The sequence below is a fragment of the Callionymus lyra genome, chromosome 4 (genome assembly GCF_982586985.1).
Source record: "Callionymus lyra chromosome 4, fCalLyr1.hap1.1, whole genome shotgun sequence".
NCBI lineage: Eukaryota > Metazoa > Chordata > Actinopteri > Syngnathiformes > Callionymidae > Callionymus > Callionymus lyra.
The window spans coordinates 29,879,605-29,905,521 of record NC_141821.1 but is presented as its reverse complement, the minus strand read 5'-3'; the positions used below and the strand labels follow the sequence as shown (position 1 = coordinate 29,905,521).

Below are 25,917 nucleotides of genomic sequence, written 5' to 3'. Positions count from 1 at the left end.
GGTTGTTACTAACTTTTACCAGGGCGGTGTCCGTGCTGTGGTATCCTTAAAACCAGACTGAAACACTTCAAATTGATCATTGAGTTTATTAAATGCTGGATATGGAGAAAAATGATTGGTGTTTAAAAGATGGACTCGAACTGATTTGGGATTTCCCTGAAATAAATGACGGTAAAAACGTCAAGTTAGAGCAGCCAAACCAGCAGCATCAGAGAAACTTAAGACAGAGCATTTTGCACACATTTATTAGACCCCAAACACCATGCTATGTAAATGTACACAAAAAAAACATTTGATTATGATTCAGACAGGTACAACATGAATAAAAAAAATATGTGACATACATGACATGTTATACATGAAACTTATTTCACATTAGCAGAATTAACACTGAAGCAAATTATAAAGAAACAAGAACATTTTTTTATTTATTTTTAAGTCAAACCTAGCAGCGTATTAGCAGAAATGGATCATATTCTTTTTAAACACTGTTCTAAAGTGGTACTGTAATCACATAATGACTTTAATAAAACAGTTCAGATGTTAAAGTGATAAAGAAGACTAAGAAAACATTATGCTGCTCTGTATAAGACTTCATGTTACACTCATAACACACATTTTAGCATGAGAAATCTGGTGTTGACAGGGGAGAAGATTCTTTTGAAGGTTTTGATTCCATGTGTTGAAGCTTCAGGTAATGATTCTGAAAGGACACAAGAGAAGCAAAAAGAAAATCAACTCAAAATATATTGCAAAAACAACCCTACTGGTCCGTTGGCGAGATCATATAAGGCAATACTAGGCTCAAACAGGAGGTTTCAATAAATATCTTGATGATGGTGAAATGCTGGCGGCGTATTATTCGGTAGCCTCGGGATGGATGTCGTTGTTACCTTAAGATTGTCGTAATGCATCTGGCTGCTGCAGTGCTCTTCCTTGGCAGTTCTCTCATTCACGTAGAACACAGAGCACAGATCACAGAAGAATCCAGATCTTGGATGTATGAATTCCTGACCTTGATATTTGAAGAAAAGCATGAATAGTTAGCTAGATACATCGTTTAAAATGCTAAAGAAGAACTCATAAATCGTACCAAGAGGGTTGTTTGGTGTAAATGCTGGAAAATCAAAGTTGGCAGCAAATTTCTTGGCTTCAGATCCAGCGGTCTCAGATTTGCCCTCTGCTGAAACTTCAAACAGAAAACAAAAAATGGAGACATTAACATTTGTGATGTATATCAATATTCTCTACACCTTTGGTCCCCAACCTTTTCAACTCAGGGCCCACTATTAAGTCTTTGTGGCCCACCTCTGACCCCATAAATACGAAGGCATTATAATGCGTTCTCAGGACTGAAATCAATAAAGGAGAAACATATTGGAAGCTCCAGTCACTAACACAGCATTTGTAACATGTTGCAACACCTTCAGTATGAGATGCACGCACATGCACTTGCACGCATACACATTCACATGTATAAAACCTGAAGGAAAAACAATATAATGATAAGAATATTTGAAAATATTTAATATACTTTTAAACTTAACAAGTTTGAACTTTTAAAACATTATTTTGTGTATTACTTATAATTACATCCACCTTCCCACAAAAAAATGATACCATTTTGGAAACGATTTTGCGGCACACTTGCAATACCACAGGTTGGGAATCACTGCTCTACACTACTAGTCAAAAGTTTTAGAACACTCCAATTCTTCCAGTTTAAGGTCTCATTTTACTTATCACAACTCTCCTACATGTTTAACAGTTTATGCCACACATACTGGGAGACAATCCTTTTACTTTATGGTGATTTTAACGATGACACTTTCTGTAGTAAAATACTATTCAAATGATGCTCACAAGGGTATGGCACCACGGTGTGCTCCAACACTACTTTTATGCAAACATAGGGAAGATGTAAGTAATCAATATGAATGGATATCACCAACTTTCAAGGCATGATCAATTCCATTGCTGCAGAACAGCTTTAAGTTTGTTGTTTTTTTGTTACTTTTTTTTAAACCTCTAGTAGTTCAATACTTTTTACCTGCTTCTTTTGGCCGCTCCCTTCAGGGGTCGCCACAGCGAATCAACCTCCTCCATCTTACCCTGTTCTCTGTATCCCCTTTTCTCACACCAACCAACTTCCCACTACATCCATAAACCTTCTCTTTAGTCTTCCTCTGGACCTCCAGCCTAGTTCCAGTTCCAACCCAAGCCTCCTCCTATCAATATACTCACTATCACTCCTCTGCACATGACCAAACCATCTCATTCTGGCCTCTATGACCTTATCTCCAAAATATCTACATTTGCTGTTCCTCTGATTGACTCAATCCTATTCATCTCTCCCAAAGAGAACCTCAACATCTTCATTTCTGCTACCTCCCTCTAATTCACATCCCACCCGTGGGGCATAGCCACTAATAACATTTAACATGACACCTTCAATTTCAAGCTTCAGACTCACCAGTCCATCTGACACCCTTTTCACTTCCAGGACATTCCTAACAAACTCCTCTTTTAGGATAACCTCTACCATTTCTCTTCCTATCAATACCATAGTAGTACAACTTAAAACATGTCCTGCACCCAGGCTTCTGGCCTTGCTACATTTTCACCTGGTTATGAGGACACAGTATATCCACCTTCCTGCTCTGCATCATGTCAATTAACTCTCTACTTTTTCCCGTCATCATCCAAATGTTCAAAGCCCCTACTCTCAGTCCCAGACTATTGCCTTTGCTCTTTTCTCTTCTTTTCTGAACCCGCCTTCCTCCTCTCCTACTTCGTCTCGACCTACACTAGTCCAATTTCCATTGTTGCCCTGTAGGTTATCAGCACCAATGGCGTTCGTTGTTAAACTGGGCCTCGTCAGATCAGGTATGGAAGTCCTAGTTTAGATTCGCATATTTGGTTTTGGCAAAGGTTTTACGTCAGATGTCCTTCCTGACAAAACCCTGTGCATTTATTCAGGCTTTGGACCATCTCAAAAAAAAGACACTGGCTTGTGACTTCTTAAGGCTGCATTACTACTTGCCTGTTTACGATCTCAAACTATTCATTGGACATTAAGGGCTTCAATTTCATTAAAAAACTGTGGGGTATTCAAAAATAATTTTAACCGGTAGTGTATGCATCCAAGTAATTTCAATAATTAAAGACTTTTTTGGATTTAGTTTTCACTCTAGCAACACAAAGTCTACACTATATGCTCCATGTCTACAAAAGACTAGGGTCATTCACTCTCAAGTGCAGGTAAACCCTATTGAAAATGCTGCTGATGTAAAAAACTGTTTTTATTTATTTCACCATCAAGTAAACAAAGAAAAAAATAAATCTACACACCTTTGTTGGCATTATGCTTGCGTTTCATAGAATGTGATATTTTTGTTGTTTGGTCCACCTTTTCTTCTTCACTGTCCAGCTTGTTTGAAGATTCCAGCATCTGAAAAAAACAATTGAATTACTTTTCCACAGTTACAATCAATACACTATATTATTCACTTAAATGTTTGCCTCACCTCTGACACAACGGTTCCTTCTTCTTCTTCCCCTGTGATTTCATCCAGAGTAACCATTGCAAGATAATCTTCCTCCAATGTATTGTCTGTATTTTCATCATGAATCTCATCAGCTGTCACTTCATCCACCGTCACCAGCTCACTTGGGTCTATAAACACATTTTCCCTCTCTGATAGGCTATTCCTTTTGTTGCTTCTTCTTTTCACAAAATGTTCCGCTTCAGTTTGGCTTCTTTCACTTATCCTTTTACTCACCCTGAGGGGTGTCTTAACCATTGACAGGTGTTCTTTCAATCCTTCCTCCTCCAAAGTGTCGTTAAAGGAATCCTCCTCTTCCTCACTGACATCCTCTAGAATTGAAGTTGAAGCCACATTGGAGATTATGTCCACTTCTCGTACTTGCAGGCCGGTACTGCACTCAGACTGCCCAACATTGTCATGCAAGTCTTCGTTACATTCATTTTTTTCCGATGACTTCAAAGACTCTTTTAGTCTTGGATCTTCAATGCTAGACATTGGCGTGTTCTCGTTATTTTGTTTTGTTTCCATTTTAGCCATTTTGGTTTGGTCAGAGGAATTATGATGCTCTTGAGGAACCTCCAGATCATCGATTATCCGATACTCCCCATGTTGCAAAGCTAGGTTTTTAGCCGTCACCTCCGATTCTGTCAACCGTTGACTGGGGCGTTCAACCTTGGATGAATCCAATATCTGAAACATTTCCTCTTCTTTCTCTAAATGTGTATCTGCATCAGTTTTATCTTCACCTTCCACTGAATCCAATACCTGATAGATACTTTCTTCAGAGGGAGGCCGACTGCTTGTGTCTTCATCTACATGGTCCAGTAATTTAAAAGCAACATTTTCAACAGCTGCATAAGGTTGATCCACTTTATTCTGACTCTTAGATTGTCGTCTTCGTCCTTTCCCAGAAGTCTTATACTTAAGATCACCCTCAACAGAATCCCAAATCTCAGGAGAACTTCTGGATGGTGTGCAATTTCTTGACTGTACACTTCTGGTGTCTTTTACAAGTGACTGACTCCTTGTTATTCTTCCTCTGGTATTTGTTTCCTTTTTGGAAGTTTCATTCAAAGTCGATCGGCTTTGGCTTCTGATGGATCTTGTTTTAGAAGTAGCAGTCTTCTTAGCAACCCTGTCCAAAACCCTGAGAGAGGTTTCGTTGCATTCGTCGGGCTGATCAATTCCAGCTGTCCGATCACAGATGGGTCCCTCCTTTCCACGTCTTCTTGAACTTCTCCTCCTTGAGGTTTCACTTCTTCTGACTGGGATTGGGTCCCCTTCCACAGAATCTATGATGTGATACATTTCCTCACACACACCTGTATGCGTCTCCGCTTTGTTAGCTGTAGTAGGTGTGTTTGGCTCATCCATAGTGGTGGTTGAATCCCAATTACTACTATTGTCCATCTCTGCAGTTACAGATGTTATTGGCTGGTCATCTACACAATCGATCACTTCAAATTCCACGTCCTCTTCTGATGAGACATATTTTGCTACATTTCCGTCTCCAGACTGATCTGCTGAATCCAGAGGTTCATCATCATTTTCAGACAAATCGTCTACCGAATCAAGAATCTGAAATGTTTCTGGAGGACCATCGTTGTCATCAGACAAATTAAGGTTGGCTTGTATGGCACAATCCTGACTAGGTTGTTCTTCTGTAGAGATAAGGACACATTGATTTTCTGAATCTTCAGAAGATTTTTCTGCACTCCAGTTTTTCCCAGAATGTCCCTCGGACATTAAAGCTAAATCAGCGTTCTTGATTAGAGTGCCTTCTTCTTGACCTTCACCGATTATTTGGTAGGCATCATTCTCTTCTTGATGTGCTTTTCCTGAAGGCCCTCCACTATATTTAGAACAAGATGCTTCAAGTCTGCCTTCTTTGTCAACAACATCCATCTCCTTAGCCATTTGGTCGTCAAACTCATCTAGTACTTCAAAATCTTCAAAATGAACATCTTTACCGTCTGGATGTTTACCCGTGTCAATATAACTGGGTAATATGATGCAGGGATCAGTTTGAACCCCTAAATATGGAGCCTCTTCCTGGATGGTGGATGCCAGCTCTTGCCCTTGCAGGGATGACATTTTTCTGTCCGTGTTTGAGTCGCAAGTCCCCACTACTTTCAGCTGGTTCTCTGGCAATTGTGCCTCGACAGCCTCAATTTCAGGTAATGAGCCATGCAATCCTGTCGATGGCTGATTTGTCTTGATTGTTTCTCTGAACTCAAATGAGGAATGAAGTTGGTCTGCCTGCTTTATATTACAGTCATTAATTTCATCTGGGGCTTTAAATACTTCAACCTGGAGTTCTTCATTGGTCTCTTGGAGGGACCCATCTGTAGTCTGGGGCAAGACAAAAAACAGAAAGGTGTAGATACAGAATCGTTTCATAATAACAGAGCACTTTATTTAGACAGTTTATTGCAGCTGTGACCTATGATATTAAACTCTGTTTCGGGTTAGAGGGGTCTCTGTATTCCCGGAGCTATTAAATCAAGAGATTTGAATGATTGTGAAATTGTTTCAACTATAAAGTATAAATATAAATGCAACACTTTTGATTTTGCTACCATTTTTTATGAGATGAAACATATCTCTGAAATTTGTTCACAAATCTTCATCTGCAGCAGCTGTCCAAGTGGCTGGTCTCAGACGATTGTGAGGCTAGTTGGATGTACCATAACCATGTGCCTGATCAGCATCTTGATGTGCCACACCTGTGAGGTGGGATGGATTATCCCGGCAAAGGAGAAGTTCTCACGATCACAGATTTAGACAGATTTGTGAACAATATTTGAGATATTTTTGTTATTTTGTGTATGTAGAAAATGTTTTAAATTTTTGAGATCATCTCATTTAAAATGGGAGCGAAAACAAAAGTGTTTTTGTTCAGTGTTTTATCGATTGTTACTGGTTTAGAAGTCATCATTAATTAGGATGTTTCCAGTGAATATACAGTACAATGCCTTCTCAACAGTGCAGTTAAGAGCAAAGCTGGATAAAGCTGAACATATAAGATTCTTGAGAGCGATAGCCCTGTATACAAATGAAAAAGTGTTTTTAAGCCGATTTCTGTTAATTTTGTGAGTTCAACCCCCTATGGATAAATATTAAATGCATTCCATTTTTGGTAATCACAAGTAAGCTATTGCTAGCAATATACTTTTTTTTTAAATTACAAAAACGAGCTGGCATCTACAGGTGAATCCTGTTTCATACATCTAAGAATTAATTAATTTGATTTTAAGAAAGGAAAAAAAAAAAATCAAAAATCACAACTTACCAATGGAATCCCAGGATTTTGGCTCTCCAAAAGGCGGGCCTTTGCAAGACGATGTTCTCGTATTGCTGCTTTAATGGTAAAAAACATTGCTGGATAACAGCTTTTCTGCAGGACATCTTGGGTTTTGGTGGAAGATTTCGGATCAGAAATGGGCGCATTTGCTGACCTGTCATCAACCCTGTCAGTTGATCCAGATTCACTTATTACTTTGTTTTTCTGAGCATCAATCGCAATGAAATCCAATCCGACATCAGTGGCAGAATCAGACTTTGAATCTTGTACTGTAGCAGACAAGTTGGACTCTGTAGCTCCTGCTGATGTATCCAAGGAGTCAGGAATGGTCAAACTAGCCATGCTGGATACTGACGGCTGAATGCACTGCGACTCCAGAACGATAACATCTGAGCAAGTAGGTTCCATTTCCTGATCTGACGGAGGAAGACGTGCTCCAACGCTGCCTTCATGCGTGATCACATCCTTTTGCTTTTTGTTGTTAAAGTTTACACTGCTTTGAATGTACTGACAGCTAAAAAAACCAATCAGCCTCCTGTAATCAAATGCAAAAATGGTTTAATTAAGAACATCGCAGATATTTTCACATCATTTATAATTAGTTAAAAAAAAACATACATATTGTGTTTTAAATGTGTAGGTATCTTCTTGTAATGTTTAACAAGCCGGTTTACATCCTTGGAGTTCACCATCTCAATGAAGATCTGTAGAAAAAAAAGAATTACCTGAGAATTATTTCACAACAGCAATGTCTTGTTCAAACTAAAACAAATGGTTTGAATGCAAATAATAATAAATAAATAATAATAGTTTCTAATGGCTGACAAAAGGTTGGCATATCAGCAGATGCGTTGGATTTGTATATACAGTGTATGAAAGCTTATTACATTAAAAAGTCACTTAAACCAACATTAATGTTGTCATACCCTGTTGCCAAGTGGTAGAAAGTTGACGAATGGCCCCACAGATTTCACCTCATCCAGAAGTTTGCAGATGGCATTTCTCAGAACAGAAAAGACACGTACCACAACCAAACGACCAGAAAGAGATTCAGGGTTTTGAACAGGCTAAAAAAAAAAAAAAAAAAAAAAATTGTTAGGACGTATTCTTCACATGTATGTAATATATCTTATGATGATTTCCTTACAATGTTACTTAGAGCCATTAAAGACTGGTACATAGTGGCCTGTGTAGAGAAAACAGATTCAGAGAATTAGGCATATTTGTTTAAAGATTTGTCAACGAAGACAGATGTGTGCGGTTTTGTACCTCACTGTACTGTGGACACATGGACTGTGTCACAAGATGAAGGCAAAGTACGTTCTTTCCAAAAGAAATTGGCGTTTGAGTGAAAGTCCGAACACAGGTGTAGAAGGAGTTCCAGTCATCAAAGTGCACAAAAGCCTACAATGCAAGAGGTGAGAACGAACTTGATGAAGTAAAATCAAAGACCATTATACTATATAAACATTTAGACTAATTATTTTACCCGTCTCTGCAGAGGGAGAACCATTATATCGTAGTCTTCTGTCAGATTTTTCACTTGGCACTGAACACGCCATTTAATGGTTCTGTGAACGTTGTATCCCTCTGGCAGATTGGTGAGCATTATGGTTCTGTAGTTGCTACAATCACTCTCGGTGATTGACTGCGAGAAAAGAGAAAAGTTATTTTTAAATGCAAAAATAACACAAACAAATAATCATAGTAATAGATACACCCAGATAATGAAACTTAAGACTGCAGTGTTTTTGTTTTGTTATTTTAAACGTAGATGGCCGATATTAATATGAACATATGATTCAGCTTCCCTTGTAGAAGCAATACTTGTTGTTTTAGTTGCAACTGTGGTCTTAATATAAAATGTGTTCATATTTTGTCAGATACACTAAAAAAGAAAACAGGTCATCACAAATCCATGACTCTACTGAATGAGCTCAATGCTCCTTAAATTGGCTGACAAATACAGATTAAACATTTACGATACATTTAAGATTGTTCAACATTTTAGACTTGTACATCCCTTAAAAAAGTCTCTTTAAAAGTAGAATTTACCTCAACATCAGCCATGTTCCTTATCGTCTTGTGCTCTAAAGGATATTAATCAACACAGATCAAATACAGTGCAAACACGATAAACAAAACTTTGTCGGATAAAAACAAATAGTGCATGTATTATAGATACACTATATACAAAATATAACCAACATATATTACCTGGAGTAATGAAAAAAGGTCTCGCAGTGGGAGACAAATAAGGACTACTGGACAATGTGACCGAAAAAGGTCCACGGCTTCCCTCAGATATGCTTGAATTGAATGACTTAGTATCTGCAAGTTCCGCATCAAATGTGCTTGAAGGCTTTGTAGCTGTTCATAATGAGTAGCAAATGACATAAATAAATGTAATTAATTTCCTTTAATATTGTTCACATCAATAAACACTTACAGGCTGACGTGGGATCAGGATCTAACCCAAGTCTGAAGACTTCATTTCCAAATTCCGTACTGAGATGAGGCCAGACTTTATCCAGATCCTCAAGTGTTGAAAACTCTATGAAAAGCTTTAAATAAAAGACAGCTTAATGGCACACCAATGTCAAAAGGATAAAGTAAAAATCACTTAACGTACCTTGTTGTAGAGGGGCATGATGTATTTGACAGACGAACTGTACTTGTAGGTTTTTTGTAAATTAAAAACTTCTGCATTCGTGATATTTCCAAAGAAGACTGTTCTTGAGGCATCAGTCTCTGTAGACTACAAAATAATAAAAGTTTGTGGTTAAAAAAAAGGAAATAAGTTAAGACATGGTTTGGCTTATTTAAGTTGGGTAATATACATACCTTTTTAATGATTTCCATGATTGCATTATAAAAAGTCCCCTGCACGAAAAAATAAAAAATATTATAAGATACAATGCTACAATAATGTTCTTAATTGCAATGCAATAATTACGGCCCGTGACCACGAAATAATTATCTTAATTATTATCGGTTTTCTTACCCAGCTGTCGAGGAAAAGCTATAACATGTGCACACGATACCTGCATTTAGGGTAACCGTATTCTAAATCTCAAAAAGTATACATTGCCGTATAAATATTGTGATGTTTAATAAAATACAACTTAACATCTCTCTCGTTTACAAAAAAATCGTAGAAATATTGAGGAAGTATATATTTCAGAATATAATTTTTGGTGTCAATACTGTGATAATATAAATAATGTCTAAACAAAAAGAAAGAAACAAGAGTAAGGTTTGGTTATTTCCTAAAACAATGTATTTTATTGAGACCAGTACCCAAATATATGAATCTCTACATCACAATAAGGTTTTAAAAACAGTCATGTAGAAATGTCAATAACCAGACAGGTCTCGAACCCAGTATTTCGGATTGAGAGCCGTGAGCTGATTATAAAGCAGGGTATACAGCCATTCATGAATTTAAAGATTTTAATTATCTCCCACGACTCAATATTGTTTGTTTTTTTACCACGTCATACAATAACTTTGCAGATTGATTAGTTTCACCATCAACCAGTGTCTCTTATTTCAGATTAAATTATGTCACAAACTGAAATACTATATATTCAAACAACAAGATAGAAAAACTACGAACGAGTTCAAAGTACACAATGGAGGAAGTAATTTGTTTCAAAATGCACACACTAAGGACCAAGTTTAAATAGCTACAAATGTGATATTTTGTTTTGTCAATTTTAATTCTGGATCAATTTAATAGAAAAATGAAAATCTTAACATTAGTGGCACATAATGCAAAACCTTTGGGTTTTGACAGGAAAAGGGAGCACACAAGTCCACATAAAAAAGGACAAACCTGGAACATTAACAACCTACCCACAAATAATCACAGACGTACACGTTGCAGAAATAGTTTAATGATTCACTTACCGGTGACTGTGCCAGGTTGCTATTCAAGATTTTTAGTTTGATTTTCCTTAGAGAAAAAGGTTTCTTGGCAGCGTGGATAATGTCATGCCCAAACCTCCCATGGGGTAGCGGGACAACAGCCTAGTAAATAAAAAAAACTAATTTTAAAAATAGTAATAACAATAATAACATTTTATAGCAGCAATCTGTCGCTCAGGCACTTACCACACCAACGGCCATCATGAAAAAGATATCAAGTTTCCATTCTTCTGGCAAGAATTTCAGCAGCATATTGGTAAAAGCTTTCATTATGGTTTTGCTCAGTTTGCCACAAGGCAGGTTGGTAATTAGAAGATGGTTCAGTTTACGGTTAACAAACTGCAAAAAAATACATTTACAACATAGATTCATTAACTGTTAATTTATAAGAAAAGGGCAACATTTGATCAGTTAAAATACTTACATCTTTCAACTTTGTTTGAAGATTCACTTTATCAGCAAGTGCCTCTAAAGAAAGAGAAAAACATTTTTTTTTAGAACATTTAAGGTAGTTGTTCATCAAGATCAGGTAGAACTGATGACAAGAAAGTAGCATAGCAATTGTGGATGGACTAAGATAAGAGCCTGTCCACTTTAGGATACTTACCGATTCTGAATGTGAACTGTGCCGGGGTAACCGTGCTCCAAACTAATTTTGATGACCCTGTTGACTTTGTTGTCCCTTTGCAAGTTACTCTGCTTGAGGTTTCATTGAAAGGCTTCTTCCACTGATCCGCTGGAGTTGCAACAGAAGCTGCTTGTTTAGGTTTAACAGCAACGTTGGTCAATGGCGGATCCGGTTCATCTAGAGTCAAGTCTATTATAATAGCTGATGCATCAGTTTTGCCACACGATTCTTCTCCCTTCAGAAATTCAAGAAGAACATCAGTTTGAGTCTGAAGAATGACAGGATTCTGAGCCAGTGTTGGCTTTTGAGCTCAAACTTTATCTGCTTGTACATTTTTTTGCCAAGCAGAAAAAAACAGCAGAACTCACCTTATTGGAATTCTCAAGTTTTATTGAAGATTCGTTTGGTATCTTCGTTTGGTCCTTGTGTGACTGAGTCCCACTTGTGCATTCAGTCTGTCCAACATCCATGCTTTCTCCTAGTGAGCCCATGCTTTTTGTGGGGGAACAAGAAGGACTACTGATAATCTGAGTTATTCCTCCTTGGTCAGCACACACATTTGTTTCGGTTATGCTTTCTTTTGCCATTTCAGCTTGTATGTTTGCAGTAGTTGCGTCGACTTTCATTCCCTCTTCAACACAATCTTTTTTGGGAAAACCAGTTTCATCAATCGTGTCTGGACAATCTTCTATCTTCTCCGACTGTTCAGGTGGAAGGGTTTTCTCGCAGCTGACCAAATCAGACTGTGGCAATAGTGTATTTTCAGGCTGGGTTATTCCTCCCTGATCATCAGAAATACTTGTAACTTGCCCCTCTTCGACATCAGTTTGAGTTTCTGATGTGCCGTCCTTCAAGGGCTGTGGCCTGCTTGCAACTTTTACTTTTCGTCTTGTTACGGTTCCACCAGTCAAAACACTTTTTGCTTTGGAGACCAACGCATCTACTCGAGCAGCATCTGATGGACATTTTCTCTTACTTATTGGTCTTTTTTTAATTAATGATGAAGAACGTCCTTTGCTGTGGCCTGGGGTTGATTTGGCAATTTTAAGAGGAGAACGTTTGGAAACAGCAGGCCTCCTGTAATTGAACACAATAGTTAAGTACCATTCAAAAACCACACTTAACATGGTTTTACTTAACTTAAACTTAAATCAAGATTTACTCAAATTAATCATGGTATGTTAAGGTTTGGGTCAAACACATCTGTTCCGATGTGAAGGACAGTGGCTAAACAAACGAAACAAGATTTAAATGAACTAATTTATTCAGGTTCCATTTGCTTTTGTGTAAGCACTGAAGTGTATTTAAAAAGAGACAAAAAAAGTGTCAAACAAACCACTGACTAATGGTATACTGAGAATAGTACTTGCAAAAGTACATCTTACTTTTTCATCACGTTGCTCTTCTTTCCAACTTCCAACTTTTTAAGAGTTTCCTGTGGTAGAATAAAGCAAGAGATTATAATGAATATAAAAGTGTTATAACATCTTAACTATGTTTTTGTGTTACCTTTGGTTTCACTGCGACTACACATCCTTTTATTTCAAAAGTCTTTACTTTTCTGGCGTCCTCTTCTTTCTCAAAACATACCACTGCCTACAAACATTTGAGGCGATCAACTTCAATAAACAAAAAACGTGCAGAGTTGAAAGAAACTACCGTCTATGAACTCACTTCTTGTCTTGAACGAATAAGTAAAACAGATTTTGTCCTTCCATAGTGCTCCAAAGCTGACAGCACATCGTGATGGGACATACAAGATTGAATTCCACACAGTTTAACCATGGTTGGAGGAGTGATCTTACCAGGCTGCGAAATGAAAAAAAGAATTAGGTTTATCATTTATGTCACAGAATTGCTTCTTGTCAGCTTCAACAATTCAAATTATACTGAATTCATCATTCTTCTAGAGAGAGAGAAGGAGAAGACCATCTTTCTGGTTCCTTGACTTCAACTTCAATCTTCCGAACCAATTCCTGGAAAGGTTTTTGTGATGACACCGATATGCCACAAGTTTCTCCTTGCTTGTGGTTTTAAGCTATCAGTTTCTATATATATATATAGATATATATATATCTATATATATCTATATAGATATATATATATGAAGCAATGCATATCATTCGCTCCCATAAGCAATGCATGAGTAGGGCTGTGTGTCCAGATACTTTTCCACACTGGTAAAGCTCAAATTAGACCTGTCCATTTCTTGTTCTCTAGAGGCACCAACAAGGTTAGTACCACATTGGGAGCAGATTTGTTTATGGGTTGCAACAAACCTCCTCAAAGCATTGATGAAGCTGCTGGAACTCATTGCCTCATTTTGAACTGCCCTTCAACGAATATCACAAAGAATATCACGGGCCATTGTTTAGAGTTGGAGACGACTCCGCTTGTGCGGCGTGAAACGATGTCCCAAGGCTAGAAGACATCGACACCTACGTAAGTGAATGGGGGTACTACTAGTAGCCATTCAGATGGAAGATTTGCTGACTTTCTCACTCCTCTTATAGCGTGGTAATCTATACTCTGCCTCTGCTGCCATGGCTGCTCATCGGTACCAATATACTGAAACAACAGGCAAATAAAAGGTGGACCCTTATCCTGTATTCCTCGATGTCAGAGTTGCGATCGTTATTCTTAACAACAGAAAACTAGGGAAGTTGTGGTCTTCCTTCATGACAAAGCAGTGGAACATGTGCACGATGTCAGGAGTGTTGGCCATCTTTTCCTTTCTGAACCTAACGAGTACTCCCAGCAGACTGTTATTTAGGTCGGGCCGGCAGTGTGACAGACCTACACATGATGCACACCGTCAAAGACTACAATTATCTTCTTGTGGCCTCTTGGGATGATACACGTCGAAGAGAGGCAGGTATCAACACTCTTATCTAGGTTCGACTGGCAGATGACTTCCTTGGTTCCTTTTTGAACGGCTTTTCCCTTAAGTCTAGGAAGTCAGTATTCATCTGTGAGCACCTTTAAAGTGAGAAAGTACGCCGGAGTGAGACTAATGGGTAAAAAGCCTACTTCCTGTTGTTTGGCAGCCGTCGTCTTGGAGAATGGAAGGGTAAGGGGGCAAATCACCAGTGGACATGGTTGAGCTGTAGTTACAAGTTGGTAAAGGACGAAATTGAAGTTAAGGTACTAGAATAAATACTTTGTCACTCTGGTATGGTTGCCGCATGGCTGAGGATGATAGCCGTCTACTTGCTCCAAGTAGTCTGTGGGCACCTCCAAGGCACACGGCTCCAACAATTACCCATCGTAGGTCAACCGGAGACCTCCTCAGATACCTTTCTCTTAACTGCCTTGTGATGTCAGGCCTCAACACATGATAATTAGCCATTGAAAAAGAGGGCCTGGAAAACGTCATTACACAATGCTACCCAGCACCTGGACCTGTCTGCCATTTTCACTCAAACGTATTTGCTTATTACGATTACATGCAAGTGAGCCACCGCTGTTTCAGGAACAGAAATCTACTTTCACAATATCTGTTTGTGAGAGATATTCAGAGGTTCTACAAATGTCAACACACACCTTTGTTGCGTTTGCTTCTTTTGAGGAATAAATGCCATGTAAATGGTTTTGTGATATGACAACAAACCTCTGAACAAGAAACCTCTGGTTTCTTCTTGATGAGCATTTTCTTTGCTGAAGACACTGAAGATGAAGTCACAGTGGTTGATGATGCCAGTTTTTTCTTTTTAGCAGCAGATGACACCATGATTTTCCCCCACTCTTTTAGAAGGACCGGTGTTAGAGTTTTAACCACAGCCTCGACATCACACTGTTTTGGCAAAGACTGCAGTACTAGAGGAAAGATAATGCATTATTAAAAAAGGTTTCCTTAGAATCCATCAAAATACTGTATAAAAAACAAACTCCGTCATAAAATACAAGTTACCCAGTTTAGATTGGCATCCATACTTTAAAGAATAACATACTTAAATGAAGTGACATTCTTTGTAACATTTTAACTGTATGACACATTTGATTTTCAAACCTGATGATTCCAGTACTGTCTTTGCCAGTTTCTCCGCAGTCTTTTTCATTCCCTGGGCAGATGTTTTGTTGGACTGAAGAAACGCATCTGGTTCATGCCTTGCAAGTGGTGTGTTTTTCTCTTGAATCTTTTGATACAACACTTGCTTCTTAGGGTCTTTTAGATGTTTGCTGCTACCAGGGGCGGGTTGGATAGCTCCCCGCTCTAGAGAGGATCTTTTTGATGGTGAATACCGCTTCACCTGGATCCTCCTTGGTGACAAACTACCATGACATCTTGCTGGCGAGTACCGCCTCTCTTGGCTCCTTCTTGGGGGTGAACTACCATGAAGTCTTGCTGGCGAGTACCGCCTCTCCTGGCTCCTTCTTGGTGATAAACTATCATGTCGTCTTGCTGAAAAGTACCATTTCTCATTGCTCCTTCTTGGTGATGAACTATCATGAAGTCTTGCTGGCGAGTAACGCCTCTCTTGAATCCTTCTTGGTGATGGACTATCATGACGTCTTGCTGGCGAGTAACGCCTCTCTTGGCTCCTTCTTGGTGATGAACTATCATGACGTCTCGCCGGGGTGTACCGTCTCTCTTGGCTCCTTCTTGGCGATGAACAACCATGGCGTCCGGAAGTTGCTGAATAGATTTTGTCATTTCTCCTCCTTGGTGATGAACTTCCATACAGTCGCGGAGGCGGGTTCAGATTCTCATGGTATCTACTTTAAGAAAAAAAATGTATGGAATGAGAAGAGTTTAAAAAAAATTATCTAACAATTTAAGACATTCAATATTATAAAAATGTAAAATAACCTGTGAATGTATCTTGAGGTGTGTGGGGATCTTGATCGTGATCTGCTTCTTTGTAGCTCCAATGCCTGGTCCCTGGTTCCGCTACGATGGGGACTCTGCCTTTTAGATGACGTATGGCTTCCCTGAGACCTTTTGTCAGTGGCAGTAGTTGGCTTTGGATTATTCCTTTCACTGCTGATTGGAAGAGAAATGTCATTTCAATGAAAGAGAAAAATCAAACGACCTTTAAAATGCAAATATCACTAACTTATTTACCTGAGAGCAATTGTAATAGACCCATCCCATTGAGGGTATCTAAATGAAAGAATGACATAAAGGATGAAGTTAAAAGAATAAGAAGTAAGACGCAGATATTAAGATTTGTATATAAAGATACATTTAGAAATAGATACACAAGAAAATAAACAGAATGCGACAACTTAAGGTTAATGTTAAAATTTAAGAAGCAACCACTAAACTATAATTAAAACTAACAAAGGAGCAATTGAACCTACTCTTTTCGGAGGAGTTTGCACTTTTCAAGATGCAATGTGCTGTTCTGGTGGCCCGCCCACTCCTGGTAAACAAAAGACAGTTTTCAATTAGCTCAATTTTAAGATGTATTTGCATAAAGACAAGTGCTATTTAGACGAAGTGCAATACATAAATGCAAGACAAAACTCTATGAAGTTGGATCAAAGATCAACATTTCTAATCTAGCCAAGAATTATCCTTTCGTGGAGGGTTTCTCTTCTTTGTTTAGGGAGATACATCTTTGCCAGTCCATAACACAAGTCCAAAAATATAAAAATTGTTGATCGGCATCCTTCAGGTTCCAAGTTGAGTAGATGGATAAAAAGATCCTCAGTGTAGTGGTCCTTTTCTCTTCAGATGCACATTTTCTTCATCCATAATGAATATACATTTTAGTCTATTTTCATCATCATTTTACAAAAGGCAGTAAAATAACAGATGCTATTTAATAAAAAACAGTATATTCTTTACAACAAAAACAATGCATGTTACACCTCTACACAACATTTGAAATATTAAACCCATACAACATCTTCCATATTTGAGACTTGTGTTTCTATATTAAATATAAATGTTATTCAAAGGCACATCCAGAAGTCGTTAGAGTATCCCAGAATTCCATACATTTTACCTTTTTTTTTTTTCAATAACAACAAGCATATTACTTAAATTCAAAGTCTAGAAGATGCCATTCACAACCTGCCTTTTCAGTCGTTGTAAATGATGGCCAATGTTTTAAGTTCAGTCACCGTAAACTACATACAAAGATTTCAAGACAAATATGGGCAATAAATCCATCTTGAAAGGGCTTTCTTTTTTTCTTTTTACATGAAAACATTTTTTTCAAAGCTCTACTTGTTCAATTTATTTTTAAAATATTTGTCAACCCTTGTATTACTGTTTTTACAGTAATAGCTTTGACATTGTTTTGCCAGTCCTTTAATGCATTCCACATTTTCTTTTATCTACGTTAGTTTCATGATACAGACACAAGTTAGTAATTGAATACACAAGCATTGTTTAAAAAAAAAGAAAAAAAAAAGAAAGGGTTGACAAAATATTTCTCCAAGACTGATTAGTATTTGATCCTTACAGGCTTGAAAACTCTACCAATGTATACTAACTCAATCACAATGTTTGACACTTGACACATCGAAAATTTAAAATGCAGACATACCAATATACATCATTTGACAAAACAAAGAAATAAAAAAACTCACAACTGCTTAGTACGGTATCGTATTGTAGTTTAAGAGTGCAGTTTTCTCACTCACCTTCATTTGAACAAATTCTTTGTAACAAAGAGAACATGTATGTGGAAAGACTTTTGGTGTGGTTGCTGCATAGTCATGCATCATGGCAGTTGTTGGTAAACTCTTGTCGATCATGTGTGAGCCTTTGAAAGTTCTCTCAGAGATACTTGGAGGACTTGAGGACAAAGGAGGGGGTGGCTTGGGACGCAATCCGACAGTTTTATACACATTCTGGGCAATCGGCTGTGGCAAAACAGGTTGCCTTCTTTTCATGGTCAGCATCCCAGTCTTCTGGTTTGTCTGAATTTTGGTCAACTGAGATCCTGCAGGAGCCATTTTTGAAAGGTTGGTACTGGACTTGTCGCTGGTGTTTTCATTTGTAATAATTATAAGATCTGGTCTGCTAGGATGAAAGGACCGAGGAGCATCGATGGTTGATTTAGGACGGGAGCTTGATGGAACACGTTTCACAGTCTCTGATGTGCTTATTCTATAATCACACTTTTTAGGAACAACACTGGCAACCGCTTGTTCTGGCAAACACTTTCGGTCTTCATTGTAGGGGTCAGGGTGAGAATAAAAAAGATTAGGATCGTGCCTCTTCTCGATACCCTTCCCTTCTGTTTGCATTCCTTGTGTATAACAAAACAAATCTTCTTTGCCTTTTCTCTTCCCACGGTCGACTCCACTGTAACAGTTGTCGGGATACTTGCTCGTATGGCCATAGTCAATTACTTTATTTGCCAGAACCATCTTATCCATAGATGCATGTTTTCTTGAAGATTGAACCCCATCAAAACCTTTTTCATTGGATGTTTCAGAATTTGGTTTTGACTGATCAGTACTTGATGTTGCATTTTCTTTACAAGTTCTGATTTTTTGCAAAATGAACGGCAAATTGGCAGAGGTAACCTGGTCTTCTGGGAAGGAAAGAAGTGGCTCCAGGTCATCAATTCCGAGTCCAAACTGTTGAAGAATGTTGGAAGCTGCCTCAAATGTGTATTTTGGTTGACTTGATGGAGGGGGCCGCACAGATGTATGCATTTTATGGTCCGCATCTCCCAAACCCGGAATAGAACGGTTGTAATCCTCTGCTGCATGAAAAGGAGGTACATTTTCTGCTCGAACAAAACCACCCATAAATGCAGGTGGAGGTAAATTCAGAGAATTCCTTTGCATTTCATAGTGTCCAACAAAGGGGGGGTAAGAAGTTGTTGCTTCATTAGTAGAAAGAACCTCACTCCTGTAAATTGCTTGATCTGCAGGGTGACACAGCCGCTTTACAGGAAGCCTACCATTGTCTCTCTCTCCATTGTTAAATGGTACATTTCCAGTAGTTGCAGGCCTGCCTTGCACACTGCTTGTCATTGAATTATGGGCTAATGACGCACATAATTCACCTAAGGGTCCTGAATGATGTCCCAAACCACTTTGATATGACCCTGTTCCTGGTTGAGGAGGTCCAGTACAGGAGTCTTTTTCAGTTCCATGCAGAAAAGGATTATGTGAATAATTAGACATCGTCTTCGGAGTGTTCCAAATGATTTTTGGAATCAAGTTTGAAATTAGGTTGCTCCATCCACAATGGACAAAGTCTACAGCCTAATCACGAGTAAGCTCCGAGGGAGCATTTCCAAGGTCCACATTTGCTAAAAACCCTGAAGAAGAAGGTGAGGATATCTCAATGGTCCGATGGCAATGCATGGCTGAAAAACAAAACAAAATGTTACTTCATGGGTTTAGAAGTGAAACAAATTGGCATGCAAGCATCTCATCATGCACGTTAGTTGTCTAACATGTGCCAACATGACCTCACAAAACAGATGATCACGTAGGAGATAGATTATCACTTTACCCCATTACTGATGTAATAATGCCAAACCAACATTCCATTGCATCACATAATAGGACTTGTGTTGGGCTTTTAACACCACACAAGTGTTTGCCCAATCACCAGGAAACAACAAAAAAAAAAATTTCAATAATGACAGAAAGATACCAGCACGAGAAAACAATTAACAGGATAAAAGCAATAATAAATCAAATAAATATAATTAAATTAAGGAAAATTATTAACCAAATGTGACTACTACATCTAGTAAATGTCCATTGTGGTGGGGAGGCTGCCGTTATCCTATTTGCAACCTTCCTCACCTTGTGGAGAACATGATCCAGGTGAGTTCTGCGCTGAGGTGGACATCCAGGTTTGTGGACCGAGTAGCTTCCAAAGATTCTTCACTGTGCAGGTTTGCACTCAGTCCAGCAAATGTAACTTTCTACAGAGGACCTTGTTAAAGCTAGGAAATAAAGAATTAGACCGCAAGAATGTGGCCGCTGAAAAATGTAAATGTGAAAACTGTGGTTTTGTTGAAAATTTGCCCGAAGGAGAATTTTCAGCTGAAACACTGGTTTCCACACCAAAACATTGTGAAGTAAGAAAAAAAGTGCACTTGTCTGGATACAGTAAACATGTCAATGAAGTTGAGAAAGACACACAATACATCTTTATTTCTAACAACTTCCAGATGCAAAAGGAATCACAGTGCTTGACACAAGATCAGTTACAAATACATTTCATTCAAAAATCAAATTAAATAAAGGCAAAACAAATTGTTGTTGATGCTAAATGACAGTGCTTAATAAATATTTTTTACAACAACAATGTCTTAATTTAAGTGGGGTATTCATACAATTGTAGACATATTCAAAAGTGGTAAACTTTTATATAGTAACCGAATACAATGGGGTGACGATTCAAATGTGTGGAAATACAGAGCATAGATTTATATTTCAACAAAGTGTGTGTAAAATTAATTAATCAGATTTTCTTTATATACAATTAATATGCAAATATTAACACCATTTGTGTTGTAATTGAACCTTCGAATAAAACAGTCATTACATCCTCTGCAGCTAAAGGAGCAATGAAATCCTGAGTTATGCAGTCTGTTAATTCAAGTACTCAATACTACAAATATATCCTTGTTACTACAGTATTACATTATATCGCAATAAATCGTCTCATTGCCAATGTGTCAGATTCTGACTGATACCCCCTATCATCCCTCATTTCTTACCCCAGTACTGAGAAGAATATCCATTTCAGAGAGAACATGCATGTAGCAATGTTTCTCCACATAGGAAAAAACGGATATGTTTATTTTTTTATTCAGAGATGGCAGTGTACACAAGTGCACTGGCTTTTGAGGTCCTGGGTCTATTAATAGATACATAATAGGGCTGTATATTGGCAAAAATCTGGCGATACGATATGCATCACGATACATGTGTGACGATACGATATATTGCGATACTGTAGGAACAAAACTATAAAACTTATTTTGGCTTTAACAACAAGAATTTAATAATTTGCTTTCTCTAACCAAATGTGAAAGTGATTGTAGAAAAGTGCTTCTCAAAATATGAACAAAAATGTTAACTTATATTCACAATAAGGTGCATGAAGTCTCAAACAACCTGGAGCAACATGCAATATCCAACATCTGTCAGTGTTTAATTTTTTACTTTAAACTTTGTTTTAAAGACAAGAAGAGTCCAAACATCAGCTTTAAATTTAATACATATTCAACCTTTGAATTCACTTTTTAAGTTATTTTAATTATTATTAAAAAAAAAAAATAAAAAAAAAGATAATTTGATCCGTGATTAACACAATTTAAAAGTAAGTTAGTAAAGCGTTTAACGTGTTAAAACTAAACTTAACCTTTCAAATGCATTTTTGTGACATTATTGATCGTCCTGATGTTGGGGAATTAAAATTTAAGGGAGCGCTGACGTCAAACACACAGAACTCTGCACTGTCAGTCTTTTTTCAACCAATATTAAACACAAATTCGCTATTTATTGGAACGAGACAGATTCCTATAATGAAGTCAACATTAAAACTAACAATAAAATTTGTTATTTTTGACTTTCACGCAGTCGACTGAAAGTTTCTCTCGTGTCTACCGAACAGCAAAGTTAACTACTTATTTTTTCATCAATCTCTTAATATTTTTGTCGTGATGCTTTAGTGGTGTTAAATCTTGTGAAGCGAATGTTCCTCTCCAAACATCCGCTCACGTCTTCTCTGCAGCAGGGTTGCTAGTGAAGCAGCACCGACGCGTGACATCAGCGCAAATATAGTTATTAAACTGCTTGGATCAGATGTGTGGATCGCAGCTTTTTCACCAATAACGTATCCGATTTTAGACTTCTGGAAAATTGCAGGTTGTTTAATTTTTATTCTGCAATCTTTAAAATTCATCTGCAAATTGCAGACTGCACGTGGGTATTTCGAACACTGAGTATTAAACGTGTTTGAATTAGGTAAAAACATGTTTGGAAATACGATTAAACGTGTACGTAAGGTCATTTTTAAATAGCCAATAGGGGGGGGAGAAAGCAAAAATAATTTAAGACATTATTTCACATAAATCACGCCAGAAAAATAGGGTTCTGTTCTTCCAAAGCCCATGATTCTGTCAACATTGTATTAGTTGGTAGCTTGAATTGGGGGTAAAGTATGTGGTGGTTCAAAATGTAACCAAAACGACACGTTGTTGAGCAAATGTCCAGCTTTGGCAGCAGATGGTGAAGCATTGCTTTGCAATGACATTCCACAAAAGGCTTGCATTAGACAAATGAGCACAGTCAAAACAAACTAAACTGCAACAATTTTGGATTTTCACCCAATAAATATATGTTAGATTATTGTAAATAATGTCAGATTCAAGGTGCTATAAATCAATAAAAGATCCCCAGTCACAACCAATGATCCGATTGAGGATCTGGACTCCTATTTAACATAGTATCATGACAATAGAATTTTAGAGAAACAAATAACTAAATGATTATATTTTGTAGTTATGATGCATAGAATAACTTCCATAGATGGCAGGTTTAAAGTGCAATAAATCAATAATTACAACTAGTTACAATCAATAACAGCCTCAAATCTCTTCAAGAAGATGTATACTACTTTCCCACAAACACAACACGGTTGAAACTAAAATAAATAAATAATAATATTATGATGTTAACTATGACGTATTAAATATGACTAGTTTAAGGTGCTATTAAATAATAAAAATGGTTACAGTTACAATCAAATATCTTATTTAGGAGATGCAAACCCTTACCACCTAGAAAATATAATTACTTAGCCGTTAACTGTAACTGTTTGATGAGCAAGACTTTGAAACAGAGGTTCATTTATCATTTTATCAAATTTGCGCGGTTCTTTTATACGTTTCTTTTCAATTTCACCAAAATTCCACGATAAATGGTATGCTATAATGTAAAAAGGTAGTTTAAATCCAGTAGAAGTATTCAAGTATTATTTATTGCATCTTAAGCCATTTTAATTTACTGAAACCCATTAACTGGGTGAAAATCTACTTTTTTGTTTAACAAATGGTATAAAAATAATAATAATAAAAAAAAAAATCACTGTACATTGTGACCAACACAATATTTGACCGGATAGTCATTTCACACTGCTAGGCCTGCATATTATGATGAAATGATATGAATATATAAAAAATGTACATTTTAAACCGAGTATGACTGTGATATGAAAGACTATAAGTAGGGATGCACCGACCCACTACTGTTATGGGATATCGGTCTGGCCCGACCTCTCAAAGTCGAATTGGGTATTGGTGAAAGAAATGTGTGCTGATCTTCGGAAGAGGAGAAGTAGTGCAACCAGATTCCACACCAATTACTTTAATAAGCATTTATCTTTAAAGTATAAAACGTAAAGTTTATCCATCTATCATACCAAAGAATATGAACAGATCAGAGAAACAACAACGACAGACGACTACTAAACAGAGGAGTGAAACTTCTAGCGTGTCTGTTGACACTCGGCTAAATAAAATGAACTCACAGCGATCAACTAACTTAATAATACACGACAACCAATGCTTTACCGACTTTAAATCACGTCAATCATATACTAGAGCAGGGGTCGGGAACCTTTTTGACTCAGAGAGCCATGAAAGAAAAATATTTGGAAATTTATTTCAGTGAGAGCCATATAAATAATATTCAGATGTAAGAATCTGTGCTTGACACGAATTCAAGCCCTTTTCCTTTGTTCATCAAAATCAACAAAGAATTCAGACGGGTTCATCCCTTTCCATGACTCCATTTCAATATGTCCATCATATTTAAATGAAGCACAAGACTAAAATTTCTCCATTTCTGTGATCATGAAAAAACAAAAACAAATGAAAACATGAATTCAAACTAACAGTTTATATTTGTTAATTTTAAACATGTCTGATATGAATCACACAAGTGGATTAATTAAATTTCAGATGAAGTTTAACGAGAATAAAACTGTTCATCAGTAACTTCACATCGTCATCGCTTTGTCTGATCGTCTCTGACGTCATTAGAATGTGTGTCTCACCTGCACCTGTTTAACGTGTTTGTGTTTCAGCGTATTCTTATTACATTCGTGAGATAAAGGTAATTTACAAATAGTCATCATGTGATGGTGTATTAATACAAGTGGGTTTTAAGGACCGCGATCACACAAGGAAAACCAGCATTTGTTGCGCTTTCATTGAAACCTGCAGCTTAACTTTGATGGACCTGACGTCATGTTTCTGTGACTCTCGTAGAGAAGAACCTGAAGCGATCAAACGCGCATTATTTTGTTCGATATATTATTTAAAAAAAACAAGCTTATAATTCTATATCGTTTTCCTGAATTGCGTAAAATGACTGTCGCACGTTTTGCTCTTTTTATTCTCGATTCATATGATCTTTTCCGTGCGTTCAGTGGAAGAGGCAGGAGCTCTGATTGGCTGCTGTGAATGTCAATCAAATTTTCAAACAATCGGCACAATAACCATTTGATTGACATGCACAGCAGCCAATCAGAGCTCTCTTTACTATTTTCTTATATCATATTTTATTAAATCACGCGATCTATTCGCAACAGCTTCGCGACCGGTCGATCGTGATCGACGTATTGCCCACCCCTGAAACAAGTGATAATATTTTATGTTTTATCTGAAAAGCCGAAATCTGCGAGCCAGATGCAATCATCAAAAGAGCCACAGGTTCCCGACCCCTGTACTAGAGGATAATCAAAGTTTGAGGTTTGGCACATAAAACTCTCTTAGCGTTCAATAAATACAGCACGACTCTGTGAACAGTGAATGTGTATTTACTGAGTGATTGTATGTATTAAAATCCATGTGTGAAAGTTGTCCAAACTTCTGCTGGGCTCTGAACTGGTATTCGCATTTGTCTGAAGCAGGCCCCTCACACACATGTGCTTCAGACTAGTTTATTTGTCAAATCATTTTGTTGTTCTAATATATTTCAGTGCCTTTTTTCGACTTGCATGTACTTACAAACCACAATGTATCTTATAGCAGCGGAGAAGAATTTGAGTGTACCTTTATTACCTAAAATAGTTATAAAATAATGTCTAAATATTTCAGATAATGACAACCGGTATCATATTGGACACAATAACTGTCAGATTAAATTCATTCCTTATGTTTATTCTACATTCATGAATATTTGTGTTAACCTATTAAGCGTCAGTGGTGTTGCACATGGTTTTAACGTGTATTGTGTTGCTTGTTTGTATGTATTTTTAAAAATCCTTGTAGTGGTAAACATTTAAAGAGTTTCACTAAATATCAACTTTGTATGTTTTCCTTTTATTCAAAGCACGATCAAAAAAATCGCATCCTAACTTTAAGTGTGGCTCGTTAGCTGGAGAAACCCGAACGCGTGGTAGTTTGGCTGTAGTAAACATTAGCTATGGCTAACGTGAAATTGCTACTATGGGACAAAAAGTCGTAGTTTGTAACTTCGTCATGTGTAAATGGTTTCAACAGAAAGATATTTAAACCATACCATACCTCATGTTGTTTGCGAAGAATGTCCACACAGTATAT

The 25,917-nt window shown here is 37.4% G+C and overlaps 1 protein-coding gene across 1 annotated transcript; it reads right to left on the bottom strand.

Annotated features, from left to right (window-relative positions):
- Positions 1–229: 229 nt before the first annotated feature.
- Positions 230–25,917, bottom strand: LOC148082464 (uncharacterized; the record flags this gene model as incomplete). The annotated part of the gene is made up of 30 exons (XM_087790210.1): positions 230–703; positions 894–1,015; positions 1,094–1,189; positions 3,352–3,451; positions 3,528–5,900; positions 6,841–7,387; positions 7,471–7,556; positions 7,779–7,919; positions 8,000–8,038; positions 8,122–8,256; positions 8,342–8,500; positions 8,908–8,942; positions 9,070–9,222; positions 9,302–9,416; positions 9,485–9,610; positions 9,697–9,735; positions 10,765–10,884; positions 10,969–11,121; positions 11,207–11,250; positions 11,390–11,645; positions 11,779–12,487; positions 12,796–12,845; positions 12,920–13,006; positions 13,085–13,219; positions 15,021–15,226; positions 15,420–16,129; positions 16,221–16,394; positions 16,476–16,514; positions 16,715–16,776; positions 25,882–25,917. Coding segments are annotated over 30 exons (7,131 nt in total), but the record flags the coding sequence as incomplete, so codon positions are not given.